Source organism: Castor canadensis, chromosome 1 (assembly GCF_047511655.1).
Source record: "Castor canadensis chromosome 1, mCasCan1.hap1v2, whole genome shotgun sequence".
Classification (NCBI taxonomy): domain Eukaryota; kingdom Metazoa; phylum Chordata; class Mammalia; order Rodentia; family Castoridae; genus Castor; species Castor canadensis.
The window spans coordinates 33,167,117-33,184,768 of NC_133386.1; the positions used below are offsets into that span (position 1 = coordinate 33,167,117).

The following is a 17,652-nucleotide window of genomic DNA, read 5'->3' on the forward strand; positions in this document are numbered from 1 at the left end:
GTCCTTGTTCCAATGTCAGAGTCTGGCCTTTAAATATTTATTAAAATAATATCCCTGTCTCCTCTTGTGGCTGCCACTTATGTCTAACTGCTACCTATCATTAGAACAGACACATTCAGAGTCTTCTGAGAAAGTTGGCTTCTACTTTCCTCTTCTTGCTAAACCAGAGCTATGAAAAGTAGTTAAAACTCTCCTAGCTGAGAGCAGTAAAGGGTTAACCCATGCTGGTTTACTAAGTATCTCTGTCAGGCTTTTAGCTGATCCTTTCTCCCTTTCTCCTCTGCCCACCCCTTTTGTAAATGTCAACCACTTCCTGATGATTTCACACCTTTCTTTTCTTTGTGAAGAAACCTGGGTGTTAATGGTACAGGATTGGGCACCATTGTAGGCTCTGGCTCTCTGTGAATAAAGCTGAGGGATGCCAGTGGAAAAAAAGTAGGAGAAGATGAAGAAATTTAAGAAATGAGATGAGGCAATAGTGGAAATCAGTTTGTTTTGCTTTTTTTTTTTAATGAGTATTTTATTAGAAACTTTTAAATGTGTACTATAAAAATATTGATTTTTAAATATCTATGTGTTGAGAGTCAAAAGGTGTTTAGCAGAGGATAGAGCTGATTGTTTTTCAAAAATCAAAGAACAATAAAAAAAAAATACACTAGTGAATCGTTCTCTGACCTTTTACTCTGCAGGTGTGTCATTTACAAGCAACAGCAATGGAAACCTGGTCAGTTGATCAAGTCTGCAGTTGGTTGGTGGAGAAAAACTTAGGAGACCTAATTCCTAGGTTTCAAGGTGAGTTGTTTTTACTTCAAAAATGTTATTTCAGCAGCCTAGATCCTGTGACTCTCCTCTGGTAGCAATGTTACTTTTGTGCTTACTGTTTGTGTATGTGAACATGCATGTGAAATTGTTGGAACAAAAAACTTTTCATTTCTTTATTGCCCGGTAGAGTTTATTTTACCTAGTATCTGCTGGAGAATATAATATTTCAAGAATTCAACGTCTTCAAGGTTATCCAAAACACACATTTGATACACCCATTTTATTGCTTCTGCCTTGAAGAATCCAGGTTGTGTTTTATTCAATGGTGGATTTATAAGTGGCATGTATTGACTAGGTGGTATTAATGAGAATAAATTCTCAAGAAGTTTTTTTTTTTGGCCTTATAAAAACAACTGAATGGGGGAGGGCATTAATGTGTAAACAAAAAGGTTTTTTTTGTGACTCCCTATTTCTGGCACATTGTAGCAGCAGACATTAATTTGAAATTATGCAATATTAGCGTTCTATCTATGTCAAAATACCAATAATTTTGTGACGGCTAGAAGACAAGTTTTAACACCAGAAATAGTTTTACCTGTTTAGGGTGCCTGTGTTTCACTGGGAAGCCATGTAGAAATTACTCTTTTTTTTTCTTTTTCCCAGAGGAAGAAGTAAGTGGAGCTGCTCTTCTAGCACTCAATGATCGGATGGTTCAGCAACTGGTAAAGAAAATTGGGCACCAGGCTGTTTTGATGGATTTAATTAAAAAATACAAGCAGAACAGTCAAAGACAGTCTTCTGGAAGCTCCAGAGAGACAGCCCTGCTCACCCGAACTGAGGCAGCCCGAGAGTGAGTGTGCTCAGGATAGCCTTAGTTTTTACTTTCTGCACTCCCAAGGGTGGTTGGAGCATCACAGTTGGAATTTAAAACTCTTTGAAAACTGTAACCATTTTCAGTTGGATTGTTTGTACAAGTATTTCTAATATCTGAGTAGAGGGCACTCTTTTCAAAATTGTATGAATTAAGATACATTGTTTTATATATTGTTTTAAGTATTGACCCCAATTATTAGGGAAGTCCTATCAGCAGGGAGTTCCTATGTAAAATGTTGTGGAACAAGTAATGGGGGTGAATGTTCAGAAAAGGAAATGTACTTCTGCAGCTCAGGTTTTGCATTCAAAACATTCACAGATACGTGACTGCTCCTTTGTTTTCTCCAAAACTTGTTTATTTATTATTTATGTTTTTATCTGCTTAGGACTCCCTATAGAAAGTCATCTCTGCTCTCCTCTCTAGGCCTTCATGATATAATTTGCTAACCACCTCTGCCAGAGTGAGTTTCTCGGTCCTGTAACAGTTATCCTTAGAATAATGAATGTTGATAGCGCTCCACAGTAATCATATGGAAAAATTCGTGGTGTTAGATAAAAGCTTTGAGGTTTGGAAATAGTTTTATTTGTTTGTATTTTACCACCAACTTCTGCAAGGAATGGGAATGATAACAGTATTCATCAAATTAAAAATCTCATTTTACAAATCCCATTAAAAATCCTTGCATAAAAATACTATTTAATTAAATCCTTGCAGGATCTTATTAGACATTCTGATCTGATGTTTCCGTAGTCAAGACCTTTTGCAAGATTTAAGGTTAAGTATTTGTTATGGGCTAATTATTCATTCCTTTAAAAATAAGACTGTGATGTTTAATCATAACCATTCTATTTTTACCTTTTTTTGAAACTGTAGCTGGAATAATGTGTATTTTCTCTTTGATAAGGAATACATTGCCTTAAGTAATTTGATGTCTGACATCAAATATTTGGGACATGGTACAGTGAGGGCAGGTAGCCAAGAAGGGCTAGTCTTCTACTGAAATGGAAATTCTTCCAGTTGAACCATTTCTCCTAAACACTGTTTTGACATAGCCATGGACATGTGACTTTTGTGAAGTTCCCATTGTAAGTTTTTACTCCTTTCTAGTAAAATGAGGGTGTGAACTTCAAAGACATTGCAAAGTAATTTCCGGGCATTTTTGGATGACTAGAACTCGCTGGCTGGAAGTCCCTCTTAGTTGACTGGAATCTTGATGTTGCCTTGGGCACAGCTTAAAGAAACAGGCAGCTTGTTTCCACTACAAATCAGTTTATAATGTTCACTAGTAAATGAAAACTGTCTGGACTGCCAGGAAATCTGGGCTTCATTCCTCGTTCTACCACTGACTTGGATGGATTAAATGTTGGCATTCCTGTTTCTTCATCTGCGCATTGTGTAAGCAATATAGTACCTACCTCCTTGTTAATGCACACTGATGTTAGGAGTATCATAGTCTTTAAGCAAATCTCACCTCCCTCTCTTAGACCAAAATAAGCCTTTGTTATTGATGAAGCTGGTTAAGAAAAATAGTTCCAAATATACCCAAGGCTGGGAACACTGGTTGTACAGTTTATGGATGGGAACTTGTCACTCTAGAAGCAAGCAGGTGACTAATTGTAAGGACAGTGTTGTCTTACATTTGGGTTAAATTATTCTGGTGCAAAATCATAATCACATGTGAGAGGACAATGCTTGTTGACTATATTTGCTTATTGTCACATATATTGTCACGTGAAAAATATACTGCCAACTGAGAATGATTGTAGAGAGGTGTAAAATATACTATTTAATTGAATCCTTGTAGAAAATGCTTGATAAAGGCAGGAGTCTTAGTATAAGAAAGAAACCTGAAGCTAAGTATCAAAGCACCTGATTCAAATGTCTATTATATTTGCCACTCATGTAACCTGGACATTTGTTTGAACTTTAAGCTTCAGCTTCTTCAACTACAAAATGAAGTAGATCGCATAAATGATGATTTTGGTCTTTCTTAATGGCATTTTAGATTAGATTAGATTAGAGACAGAAGACAGGTTTCAACTTGGGTAAAATCCCATCCAATGGTCAATAGTTGCCTGGTATGTTATTTTGCAAAGAATTTTTGGTTCATATCTGGATAGGATACTTGACAGTCAATTCACAACTAAGCAAATGATAGGAATATGCAGTTGGCGGGAGTGTTTGCACCTACTTTGTAGTTGTTCTTGTGAATTTGGTAGAAAAATGGAGAGACAGGAAATCAGGAAAACCAAGAATGAATTCTGCCATTACCTGCTGAGCAGCCTGTAACCAGGAGTAAGTTAACTTCCCTTCAGGGCTTCAGTTGGAAAATAAGGGAGTGTTCTAAGATGAAAAGATTTTGTAGGTAATAAATGTTCCTCCAAAGCAGCAGGAGTGGAGGAGGGATCTGGCGCAGCTGACCATTTTAGTTTGTTAAATAAGAATATTAACTAAGAAAGGTATTTTCCATTATCACCATTTCATAAAGGGAATGATAATCTTAACACCATTTAAAAAGATGCCAGAGTGGTGAAAAGAGCATCATGAATGGCATCAATCTACTTCCTAGCATATAGGAACCTTTTAGTTCTTTTAGTCATGACTCACATGTGAACTTGGACATGGATGCCAACCATAGTGCTTACTGTGGGCTAACCTCCATGCTCAGAGTCACTGTGAGATCAATGGTTATGGTTCCTATTAAGGTGCTCTGAGCCAAATCCGCTGTTTTGGTTACAGGGATGAACAGCCCTCTAGTCCAGCTATCTGTGAAGATCAGATACCATCTTTCCATCCAGCTGAAAATCATGACAATGGGCTAACTGACAAAAGAGTATTGAAACGGAGGTAAGGTGTCAACTTTAAGATATTTTAAAGCCAGATGATAATATTTTTCTCTATTTTTAATGAAATTTCATATATTTAAATGCATTATCATTTGAAATTTTTTATTTTCTGGAAGAAAATTTTTGTGTGTGTTTGTGTGTGTGTGTGTGTGTGTGTGAAGTGCTAAAGTATTCAGTAAGAGCTGAAAATTAAGTTTTCTGCTTTTCGTATTGAAAAAATAAAGTTTAAAAATGATGTTCACCTCTTTGAAATACACATTCTTCAGGAAAAAAAAGAATATTTCTCCTTCATTATCTTCCCAGCATATTCTGCAGTGGGCACAAAAGGATGGAATTTATTCCATGAATAAAGTTCTATAGAATATGCCTTGTTTTGAATTTTAACTGTTCCAAGCAGAAGCGCTGTTTTGGTTCCTTTGTGTTCCATTACTGTATTTTGTATGGTGTAATATAGTTCAGTGTCTGTGTTCCATTGAAACAAAGGAAAACTGTAGACCTAGAGAACCACATGTAGGAATGTGGTGATTAGACAAAGCCAGTGGCGGGGAATCATAGATAAGAGTTTCAGCCACCTCCTGAGCCTTTTATGGCCACCAGGACCAGGAGATCTATGCATCCATCACATGTGGTACATATCATCTCCAGTCACCATGGAGCAAATGCATTTCCTTAGGGATACCGTCATCCACAAGAGAGACTGTCAGCACACAGAGGTAGTAATCAGCAACAGCCAAGGAAGGAAGTAATCAGTTTTCACACACCTTCTACCCAATCATCTCACTCAGTGCCCATAGCAGTCCTGTAAGGGCTTTTTTGTGAATGAGTGAAACAGATTTATAGAAGTAAGTGTTTTCTAGCTAGTTTTCCAAACACAGTTTCCCAGTGTTAGGGCCCAGGTCCCTTCATGCCATGACTCCTGTTTGGGATGGTGAGCAAGAAGGTGGAAGGAGGCATCCTAGGCAGGAAATCAGCTCCATTGGTTTTCCTGGCTTGAACCATGGTTCAGAAAATGCAAATAGGTTTTAAGGTGGCTTTCTTCTCTCCTTTCTGCCCACCAGTGCATTTTGATTGCTAGAACTTTTCTTTGAGTAGCTCCAGGTGGGTGAAGTAAGCCATGAGTTTTCAACTACCCACTCCAACATGCAAGCTGAATGCATCCACCTTCATTACTACTGAAGAATGAGTAGAGGAAGGGGGAATGATTAGTCCCATGGTTCTCATCCTAGAACCACAGTCTCAGATCCTCCTCTGCAAGACACGAATAATAGCCCTTTCTCATGGTGCTCTTACGAGCATTGCAATATACATGCCTGCCTGGTGCCGGGTGGAGTGGAAACACAGGGAAGGCTTATGCACAGCCATTTCTCCAGTTCACTTTCCGTAGGACTTACTTTCTCTCCCTACCTGCATGTCTTTTCTCTTTCTCAACTATCAGACTCCCATAATTGTGTTACCATCCTGGCAACACAAGAGTGTTATTTCTGTTTTTTTATATAACTGTGCTTCATCACATTTCTCATGCTTCATAGCACCTGACAAGGGGGAGCAAAAAAAAAAAAAAAAGAGTGGCTTAGAAAGTGGGAGAAATGCTGGAAGTGTGGCGTAAATCACAATCGGTGGAGTGCCTGTCTAGTAAACATGAAGTCCTGAGTTCAAACCCCAGTACCAGGAAAGAAGGAAGGAGGGAGGGAGGGAGGAAAGAGAAGGAAGGAAGGAAGGAAGGAGGGAAGGAAGAAAAAAGGAGAAAGAAAGAAAAAGGGAGAAAGAAGGAAGGAAAGAAATTGAGAGAAATGGAAATGTCTGGAAGTCATGCCCCCATATCTTTAGTTAGTCACAGATTCTCCAAAGCCATGGGCTTGTATATTTTACCACCTATTGCCCATCTCTACACAAGAACCTTAGAATTATTTCTAAAAATGAGCTTATCTTACCTGCCTTTGTATCCAATTATTTGAGCATAAGAAGTAAAATCCACTCAAATGTCAAGAAGAGTTTCTTGTAAAAAAAACATTTCACAGAATCCAAGGGCAGAGCACAGAAGTTTCCAAGGACCTGGTGTTAGAAGCCAGGGGGCTGAGCTATTCCTGCTTTTCTTGCAAGGTCATATGATTGTGATTGCCCTTTCCATCTCCATTTGTTTGCCTTATCTCTCTCCTTCCTGTGCATCTCCCTATGAGGATGGATTTATCCTACCGATCATGGTTACTCTGATGGCTGGCATACACCGCATGCCACAGCACCAATTCCAAAGGAAAATCTTCCTGAAAACAACATCAGTCCTCCCTGTCAACTGACCTAACCTTTCAGTTTCTTTGTTCATGTATCTGGGGGAGAGAAACAGCCCTATATGGGTTGGGTATCACCTCCTAGGCAGTTGGCTCTGTGAGACAAGGGATAGATAAGGGATTTCCATCTGGTCCTGTCCTTCACCCAGGGCTGTGAATTGGGGTGGGACAGAAGATTCTCTCTCTGCACAATATCCTATGTCAGTCAGCAGTTCTACCATCAGGCCATGTGAGTTAAAATCATTGGCGCCACCCTGGATCTTTTCCTCCTGCCCTTTGTTCAGGGCACTATGCATTCCACAGTTGTGCATTAAGGGCCCCTTGCATGACTCCTATGTCAGGCTATGTTTCTGCCTTCCTCACCAACCTGAGACCTGCTCATCCTTTAAGACTCTGCTCAAAATCCATCTCTCAAAAGCTTCCAGTGACATCAGGCAAAGTGAGGAGCCCTTATTTTCTATACAGTATCCTCTACATATCTCCTGCTCTGCTTGTAAAAATTGACAATGACTTTGATTAAAGTCTATATGCCCTCCTTGGACTGTAAGCACCATGAGGACAAAACCTATGCCTTTTTGCTGCTTTAAACTCAGCACTTAACTCAGCCTCTGGCACTTAGAGTTTCAATCATATTTTAAAAATTGAACTGAGGAGGCATAATCCAAAGAAAGACTGAATGTATATTTTCATGGGATAGGTTAAGTATTTAAATAACATCAATGTCATTTTAGACCAATGTCATTTGAGACAATCCATGATAAATATGTTGGTTTTTTTTAAGCAAAGCCAAACTTTAGGAGCTCAGAAACCATTCACTCATAACAGGCCAGAAAGCTGAAGGTGTTTGCCCACAGGGCTTTTATGATCCCAACTGTTTTCAAGAGGTAGGAAGGGATGGCTTTGGGGTTCAGTTCCTGACTCCTCCATTTGCCCACCAAATGCTCTGTCTGTATCCACATGGAATGGAAATACCCACCATGGTATATGTAATCCATAAGATCCAATGGAATAACATATTAAAGTGCCTGGCAACCATCACCACATCATACATACTGGCAGTTACTATTCATGTGATTTTTTCCCCTCCTATGTTCTGTGAAAGGAACACTTTCCATCCATATTATTTGCAGACAAAAAGAAAAGGAAGCTTCTAGAGGCTGGAAACTCACCTGACTTTGGCTCTTGAAAAGTCTTTGGCAGTAGTGAAAATGAGGCATCAGTGTCCTGATGGGTGGATTTGGTGTCCCCAAAGGAACATTTTGGTGCTGTGGTGCCATGAAGTTTTTTTAGTGACAGGTGACTCTATGCTCTTTACTGAATGATGCCTTTCTGGATGCAAGGATCATTAGATCCCATCCTCATCATGTATTGATGATCCTTTGGGAATAGCTGTTTTGTTTTTTTTTCCTGCAGCAGTATTTCTTTTTTATCTCCCTCTTAGAAACTTTGCTTCTCTTTTAGTACCTAATAAGGCATGAAATCAGGTAAACTGGTAGAGGTTTCCTACCTGTTACTTTAAAGACACTTCACTTGAACTTTAAGTATATGTCTGCAGATGTTTTGCTTCTGCCTTGGGGCATAATTATAAATTAGTCATGATGTCATGTATATTTAAAAATCATTTCAATGATAATTTTTCCCTGGGTCTGGCTACTGCTATGAAATAATATAGAATAAGCTCATACTTCTGTCTCTACCCAGTAAGACAAATATGAATGGGTGTTCAGCACTTCAATGTGTTTTTTCCAGTCAGTTTCACACATGTAGCTCAGACTAGGGGCAACACATTTGTATGTGCATCCTAAGGCTCAATGAAATATGCCAGCCTAGTTAAAGCTCTCTAAGTACGAATTGCAAACAGACGAGTGATAAGTCTTCTCAGTAACATTTTCTTTAGTTCAGTGCTGGGGGTTGAACCCAGGGCTTCACATATACTAGGCAAGCACCCTACCATTGAGCTACACCCCTAACCTAAGATTGGCCTTTTCAATTCATACATATCTATGTCCTCTACTAGCCACGGGCTCTGGGAGGTGATGGTGTCAAGGACAAGTCTTACCATTGTAGTACCTGACACAGTAGATGATCAACTAATGTTCACAATATGAAGAAACAGGTCTATCAAGCATTTTCTTTGATCTCATCTCAATTGGGTCTAATCTGTAAGACCATAATAGAGAATGAAAAAACCTGGTGGAAAGACATCAGGTGAAAAGTACTTTCTTGAGACTCACTGCCACATATATGATGGTTCACTTACAGCTCTGTGAGGCAGATGGGCTACGAGAGGGGCAGATGTAGATATTAGACCAGAACACCAACCCAAGAATGGCCAGGTAAGTCAGAGGAGGCAGGATAAGCAAGTAGATAAAAGCTTAATTTTGAATCCTACCTTTGCTATGCACTAGTTGACTCTCCAACCCCAGTTGACCTCACTTTCCATCTGTAAAATGAAAAGAACAGTGAATCAACATATAAAAATTTCTTAGGGCCTAATACACAATAGGAGTTCATAAATTTTAGCTATTCTTTTCATTATCCAATCACCAAAGCACAGGGTCCAACAAGACTCAAAAATTTTTGTTCTCGGTTCTAACAAGTGCCTCCAGTGTAGAAAAACAGGGTTTGCGCCAGGAACTGCAGGCAGCCAGCAGGGCCCGGAAGCCCTCCCAGGGCTTAGGCTCCAGGCCAGAAGAGGAGATGCTTCAGTTCTCCCAGCAGGCCTAGGACATCTGTTGATAGTTGTGGCAGAAAACAAAGCAGAAACAAGTGGTGTGAACCAACCAACCAGTACGTACAATGAGAGGAGGAGAGGTGCTTTAAGAATCTGTACAAAGCCCAATTACCACAGAGGGGGGCAAGAGAGACCACAATGGTGACCCACTGTCACATTTAGATACTCAAACCCAAGTCAATAGAGCAATGAGGATTTCCAAGTTAAGTGTAGGATCCCAGCATTTCCTATCACATGGATCCATAGGACCATAGAACTAAAAGTCTGATAGGATGTACTGCATACTAACTTATACCTTGATTGGACATTCTCAGTGTACATTAATGTAGTAAAGGTTTAAGAAGTCCTAGAGTAAGAAAAACCCACTTGCCTATTTAACTCAGAACTCTTTCTTTGTGTCACATTTATTAATGTCACAGAAAATGCCTTAGGAAATACTGATTTAAAGATTTCTGACCTAAGTCAGGATTTAATTATTCATTCATTCAGTAGAGCAATATTTATTGAGCATTTATTATGTGGCAGGCAGTTCTGTAGACACTGAGGATATAGCAGGGAGCAGAACAGACCAAGTCTCCTACTCACAGAGTTTGCATTCTAATGAGGGAGATAAGTAACAAAAATAACAGTACATGATGGATTTGTTTCAGTGCTATGAAGACCAATAATGTAAAGAAAGGAAAGGGGAATAGAGTGTGTGGGGGGAGGTGTGCGATGGAGTGGGGTGTGTGTGTGTGTGTGTGTGTGTGGACAGGAGGGTTCAATTGGCTCCCTGAGATAGAACTAAGCTTTCCTTCAGTCTATGACCATAGCACCCTGAACGTGCCAGATCTCGTCTAAGCTTTCCTTCAGTTTAGGCCATCTGAGTGCCCCACCAAACAAGAACAGCAGAATCTGGGGAAATTGGGCTGTCTGGACTAACAAATAACTTGACTTGTAGCAATTCCCATTCAATCTTATATGAAGTCTTCAGAGATCCAAATGAAGCTTGAGTCTAACCTATATTCTGTTTTCATTCAGTCCCAAAGTTATTGAATATATAACATGAACAAGAGATTATTTAGACCTGGGTTGGAATGGACAATTTAGTCTTTGCTTATGTGCATTACTGCAATATTGAGAAAGATATGCAGAAATAGCAATGCACCAAAAGTAGCACAGAGGCTGGAGAAATCAGACTTTAACAGAGTGTGTAGATGGCCACGCAGGGAAGGTTCACAAATTCTGAGGGAGGATTTTGAAAGATAACCAGAAGTACATTGGAAGAAAGTAGGACAGGAGAAGAAGACATTCACAGTATGTGCAAATGCTCAATGCTTGAATCAGCATAGAGGATTCTGTTTGAAGTAAGTTAGCATTTCTGGAAGATGAGGGATGGGGCAGAGAAAATGGTGAAGTTGGAAATGGAAAGAGATATGGTTAGAGAGGTAAACAAGTGGCTTCTATGCTTCTAATGAGGAGGGCAACACTTCTTAACTTTGATTCACATTAGATTCACCTGGAGGACTAAATGAAAAAACTTCCAGTACCCTAGACTGGTACTTCTCAAAGTCTAATGTACACAAGCTGTTATCAACCAAGAATGCTGGTAAAATTCAGATTCTGATTTGGGAGTTGAAGTATGGGGCCTGAGATTGTACATGGCTCAGTGCCAGTGCTGCTCGAGAGCTCCACTTTGAGTTGCAAGGCACTAGACCAACCAAAACTGGGTTTTCTTTTTTTTTTTTAAATTTCCACAAATAATTCTAATGTACTATGATAGTTAAGAACAACCACTATAGGTTGTAGGAAATAATCAGAGATTCAGGCAATGGGGTGGATTTTTTTCCCCTTATTTATTTATTCATATGTGCATACATTGTTTGGGCCATTTCTCTCCCCAGACCCCCCCACCAATGGAGTGATTTGATCATCTCCACATAGCTTTCATCACTTTCTTGGTGACAGTGAGATAGAGAATGGATTGGAATAAATGAGGAGAGGAAGAAGAGCCACCAAAACACCAGACGAAAGTTTAAGCAAGAGACAGAGAAAGTCTAAATAACTAAGATGGTAATAATATGAGTATTTAAATATAAAGCCAACAGAACTTAATAGTCCTGCTAATGGGAGAGATGGTATGTTTTTTCTTGTATTCTGACTTATGTAACTGGATGCTCGTAGTGCCATCATCAAAAATGAGAAAATTACAACAAAAACTGGGCATAGGGGTTCATGCCTCTGATCTCAGAGACAGAGAGAGAGAGAGAGAGAGAGAGAGAGAAAGAGAGAGAGAGGAAGAGAATAGAAATAGTATTGTGAAGGATATGTTGAACATCTTGTTCAATAGAACTTAGTAGGATTAAAACAAAAAACCAAAAACAAAGATTCTGATAAAGTCAGGACTTCTTCTCACTGCTTTACATATTAGCATTCCATATAAGCAAACACCCAATGGGAATAAGCCTGAACAACAGCTTACCAATGGTGAGAACACCTTTCTATTTCTGTCCAAAGGCCCAGTTCTCTACATTTCTCAGTAGCCACTGAATATTCTTGCCCACTGTAACAGTCAAAGATAAATCAGGTTACTGAATGCTTACACATGGAAGGCTTTAATGTTTATGATGCTGCATGGCAGAGGGACTGGTGAACATATCCTATACAACGTAAGGTTGGGAAAAGAGCAAGTCAACGAAGGCTTTGTTACAATGAGTCATAAAACTAGCACTCATGGCCAGATTTGAATAGTGGCTTTTCCATTTCCCTCCTTTCAATCCTCCCCCATCAGGAAAAAGAAAAAAGATTTTCTGAGAATATATGCTATTCTCTGCAAGGTCAGGATCCAAAAGTCCAGTAGTGTGAAGGTGGATAAAAAGAAAGTTGCCCTAGATCCATTCAGTTCTGCACTGACAGTTCAACACTTCTGCGCTACACAATAGTGGTACTGAAACAAGTACTCGTTATTTAAACAATGAGTAGACCATGTCTCGTTACTTTTTCTTATATGTGAGTGAGGAAGGAACAAGAAGAGAGGTACTTGGACATGATAGTTCTGTGAGGTCTGTTTGTGTGAATGTCACAGTTGTAAGTGGAAGGGTTGAAGACAAATGCCAAATTTCTGAAATTTACATTTCTGCCAAATCCTAGGAGGAATTGGGGAATGAGAGGATATAAAAGATTTATGTACTTATTGTTTCTTTTCTTGATTACTTGGGGCCCCAGAGACTTCTGAGTCCTTCAATTTCACATTGACAGCCAAGGAAAAGGGTTGTGAGATGTGTCTGTACAGTGTCTGATACTGTTCAGATCTCCCTCCCCTTTGTGTTTGACTTTGAGTTTACACATGCCTTGCAGAAACTAAATTCCTCTGGAACTCCCGCAGGGTGACAGACAGATGTGAATGCCTAGACTATGAAATATATATTAAAAGCAAATATCAATATTCTAAGAATGAAGGGCACTTTCTGAATCAGTGGTGGATGCCATCAGTTGCAATAACAAAACAGCTTTTCTTCCATGGCTTATGCATGCCTGGCAGTAACAGTGTTTAATGTTTTCAGAGATGGCATCTCACCTTATTCATTCATTGGCACATGTGTGTCTTTCCTCTTCTTGTTGCCTTGCTGAAGATTGAACCCGGTAATCCTCAGCCTCGTCTGTATTGGCAAGTGTTCTACCAGTGCTATAGCTCCTACCCAGAATGTGCCTCCTCATACTGTCACTAGAGCTCCAACCATGAGACCTGGCTGTGACACAGCACTTGCCCGCATTAAGAGAAAAATGATGTAATACACAGAGACATGGAAAGTGAATTTATTTATAGTTTTGACCAAAACTAGGGAGAGAGATTCTCAATCTGCCTCTATCTCGTTCATATTAATGTCACCACTTATAGAAAAGGTGAAACATCCCAGCACTCAGGAGGCTGAGGCAGGAGGAATAGCAGTTAGAAGCTGGCCTGGGTTACATAGTGAGTTCCAAGCCAGCCTGTGCTATAAAGCAAGACCTTCTCTAGACAAAACAAAAAAAGGGAAGGAAGGAAAGAAGGACAGGAGGTACACATATGGACATAGTGTTTCTGGATTCAGATTAGGCTTTTCAAAACTTCTTGTTCATTTTGTTTTCTCAACAGTAGAAACTCTTATCAAGGTTGCTGGAATTATTACAGAAATGACATTTCTGCTTAATTTGCATCTTGGTAGAATGTGTAAAATATTTTGAAGATGTTTCAGATCATCATTTTCTGTACTAGAGTAAGATGACAGTGTATTCCTCAAATACATGTCTAAGCCTCTTCCAGATTCCTCCTTTTCTTCTATATTCCAAAAATACTTAAGCTTCGAGAAGTTTCTGAGATCCCATGCCATTTAGCATCATAGTTGATAATATAAAGTTATAACTGACTGTGGGTGGTAAGGAAGGGGATGGGGGCAGGGGAGAGAAATGATCCAAGCATTGTATGTACATATGAATAATAAAATAAATAAATAAATAATAAAAATAAAAAAATTAAAAAGCTATAACTGACCATCCAATCTACACTGATCTCAGTGTATAAAGTTTGCAGGCTTGGATGCAGAGAAGAATAAAATGCAATGGAATGTCAGTTGTTGAACACAATGTTTCAGTTCAGTCCTTGGAAATCTTGGTATTTGTCACTACATTCTCTTTGCCAGAGGTAGGAGTCCTATCTTTGATGGTGCCTCAGATGTGAAGACTTAGGGCTTGGTGATCTGGCACTTCTTTTCATTGTCTTATTTTAGTGCCATACTATTTGATTGTCCCATGTAGTGAATGGGCTGTTTTAATAGAGGAGAATTCTCTTGTTTGAAAGATGGCCATTTTGTGTACATAACCACAAATTTATAGAACTAAAGGAAATCTTTTTTTATCTATCATATAATTTTATATTTAATATTATCTCTCTTGGATATAAATTCCTAAACCTTTCTATAACATTTTTGTAACAAGCTGCTCCACTCAACAAGGACATCGTTTCATCAGAATCCCAAACCATAAGGATCTGGCTTTGGGTCTGGCCTCTTAGGTATATTGATAGAAAAATGACATAGAATACATAAAATTGGAAAATAGTTCCAAAACTGGGAATGAGGGATCATTCTCAATCTGTCCCTGCCTTCCCCATAGCAGTATTATAATATGTACAGAAGATGGAGCAAAAGCCAGAACACATGCATATGAAGATTTGAGAGTGTCAGTGGGTTAAGCTGGGAGATAAGTCATAAAGGTTTCAATTCTGGCATTTTGATTCTTATTATATACCTTCCTGGCTTTAGGCACCAGTGCTTCTGGGGAGCTATCTCTGCTCCCTGCATGATGTGTGGAGTTGAAACTGAAGAAGACAATTATTTTAAAGCATCTTAATTCTGAGGGAGTTCTATTACAGTTCCCCATTTTCTTGTCTAGTCCTCAGTCTTGAAGGATTTAGGGCATTGTATCACTTGGTTGCTTGGCTATCTAGTGCTAAATTGGTGTGTAGATTTCATCAAGGGCATCTGAGAGCATTTAAGTAAAAAAAGCCAGATGCTTATTTCCAAAGGTAGAAGTACCATCACAAATTGTAGATCAGAATATAAAAATTTTATGTTGTTATCAATCATTTAGCTATACTTTCCTGTTGGATGTTTAAGATCAAGTAGGTGGCCGACTCAACCTTCCTTCTGTTGTTAAGGTCAGTTGAGGCTCCACAGGAGTTACCTGTAGGACCTTGTGAGGACCCCTTTTTGTCATCTGCTAGGATGGGACAGAGTCTCACTGGTCACGTGGCTTCCCTTGCAATCTACATTCATCCCGTTCTCCAATGACCCTTCTCTTTGCAAAATGTGTGGTTTACAGCCCAATCTCTGGAGTCCCCACAGCCTTGCTGATCAAGAGGACAGGTAACTCACCAGAGTTTCAGTGTCCCCTTGAATCGTGGCTGACCTTGGAGGGCAAATGCCAAAATATTGCACATATATGCTACCAATACTTTGTAAAATTATCTGTCATATTTTTTCAGCCTGTTTTAGGCTTGAAGTAAGGAAAAGAATGATCAAATAAAATTAGATTTCTTGATTTTAGAATTATGATAATATGCGTTTTTCTGATATGTTGTAAACAACATTTATAAATCCTTTAGAACTCAATCTATGTCCACCCTTAGTCCATAGCCTCATTTGCATATTTTCAAAAGTTTGTCAGCCAACGGATACTTATATATTTATATCTGTACTCAGGCAAACAATGGATGCCATATGTGGATGTAAGCATTACACATTGATTAAAAACATCACATAACTGGAATGTCAAAAGCCCAAGATTTTTGTTTTTAAACCTGGCAAACTTCTTTTTTAAAAAAGAACTATATTTCTAAGAATCTAATCTAAGTAAGAACTAGATAGGAAAACATCAGCCACCCACCTATTGCAGAGTCTTTTTAACCTTTATTAAGTCTGCTGGTGTCAAGTTGCATAAATAAATTTCATTACAAGGCTAGGTAAATTGCTCTTATTAATTCTACTTAATATGCCCTCATTAATGGGCCTTTACAGTAAAAGAGAAACATGGTTTTCTAAAGCTGACTGCTCTCTAAAATATATGGTGGCTATTTTACAACTCAAATATTAACTTGCCTTTCCATAAATTGTAGGCTCTGGGATATTTTAAATTGATGGACAAACATTACTATTGAAGGGTGGGGGAGGAGGCAGGGTGGAGAAATGATCCAAACAATGTATGCACATGTGAATAAATAAACAAACAGACAAAAATTACTATTAATCGTTTAAAATTTTATTTCTTAAAGTTAATTCCCTTCAAAATTTTGTCCTATATTATATGAAAATGTACTTTAAGTAAAGTATTTATTTTCATATATACTTATTGTGCCTTTGGAAGAGTTGTTCTCAAGCTTATTATGATGGTATTTCACAAAATATTTTTAGAAGTAGCAGTTTATAAACACATTGAATAGGCCTAAATTTATTATCTTTTCACAGATTTTAAGAAAGTAAGAGTATTTGAACTCATACTTAGAAGTATTTTAACTTATTTTCAAATAACTCAGATGCCTTATCTCTAGGATATATGTTTATAAGCATGTATATTTTATATTTAACTAATTCACTTTTTAATGGTTATTTTTAGATTACTCATGAAATTTAGGATGACAGACAAGTACAGTCAATACTTTAAGTCTTTACAAAAGGAAAAACCCATAAAATCACCGTACTTGAGATACAGAAAATTAAAATATCATGATTGCCTAGTACTACAGGTAAATTGTACGTTAATAGTTCTGAAGACACTTTTTTTGTTGTTGTGGTATTAAGATTTGAATTCAGGGCTTCATGCTTGCTAGGCAGGTGTTCTATCACTTGTGCCACTCTGCCAGTCCTAATGTTGCAGGAAGAATGTCGGACCATCGAGAACAAGACTCAAACCCAGGTGGTTGGAGGAAAGGAAGATTTATTATGCTAGTGGGCCAGCACCCTGGATCTCTCCAAAAATGGCACCAGCCCAGCAGCTCAAGGCTGCAGAGTTTTTATGCCTCAGAATGCAGAAGCAAGCAAACGGGAAGGACAAAAGCAGAGGTGGCAGTTAGCCTCTCCCTAGGAGATTACAAAATATCATACTAGCACAAGGTTACAACTTATCATACTACCTCAAGGTTACAGCATACCACACTAGCACATCTGTGAAATCCGGGCCTGGCCAGGAGAGGGAGCTTGCCTTCAGAACTTTCCCCTGAGTTTCTTTATCACTAAAGCACCTTTTAAAAAAAATCATATGAATACATTTAAATTAACCTATTTTCTGAAATCTATTTATGTTAAAATTTTAGTCATAAGACCAAGCAACATGGTAATATAAACTTACCACAACTATAAACTGACAGTTAAATCCAAATTATAATTATTGTAAACTGAAACAGTTCACTTGCTTCTTGACTGAATTTTAAGATTTACAAACCTTACAAGCCTTGAAGCAAATCTTAATAGCAGTACCTTGGTTTTTATGGAAATCTTTGCCGTTTGATTTCTCTAGTCCCAAACAGTCTAAAACCTAATTTAAAAAAATGTTATTAGCATATTATTGTTATACTGGGGGTTCATTGTACATTTACAAAAGTTCTTACAGTATATCATAGTTGAGTTCATCTCCTCCATT

General features: G+C 38.5%; 1 protein-coding gene across 3 annotated transcripts in view; it reads left to right on the forward strand.

Moving 5' to 3' along the window:
- Window positions 1-350: 350 nt before the first annotated feature.
- Samd3 (sterile alpha motif domain containing 3) overlaps window positions 351-17,652 on the forward strand; it is a 55,139-nt gene continuing 37,837 nt past the window's right edge. For 2 of the 3 annotated variants that reach the window (XR_012448288.1, XM_074074946.1), the window contains exons 1-3: window positions 397-792; window positions 1,426-1,612; window positions 4,376-4,483. Coding sequence is in view for 2 of the 3 variants with exons in the window: in XM_074074946.1 (XP_073931047.1) it covers window positions 714-792; window positions 1,426-1,612; window positions 4,376-4,483 (374 nt within the window). In the remaining variant the exon portion in view is untranslated. Of the gene's footprint in view, window positions 793-1,425; window positions 1,613-4,375; window positions 4,484-17,652 lie in introns of all 3 variants that reach the window. The other variant, XM_020184329.2, reaches the window with a different exon arrangement.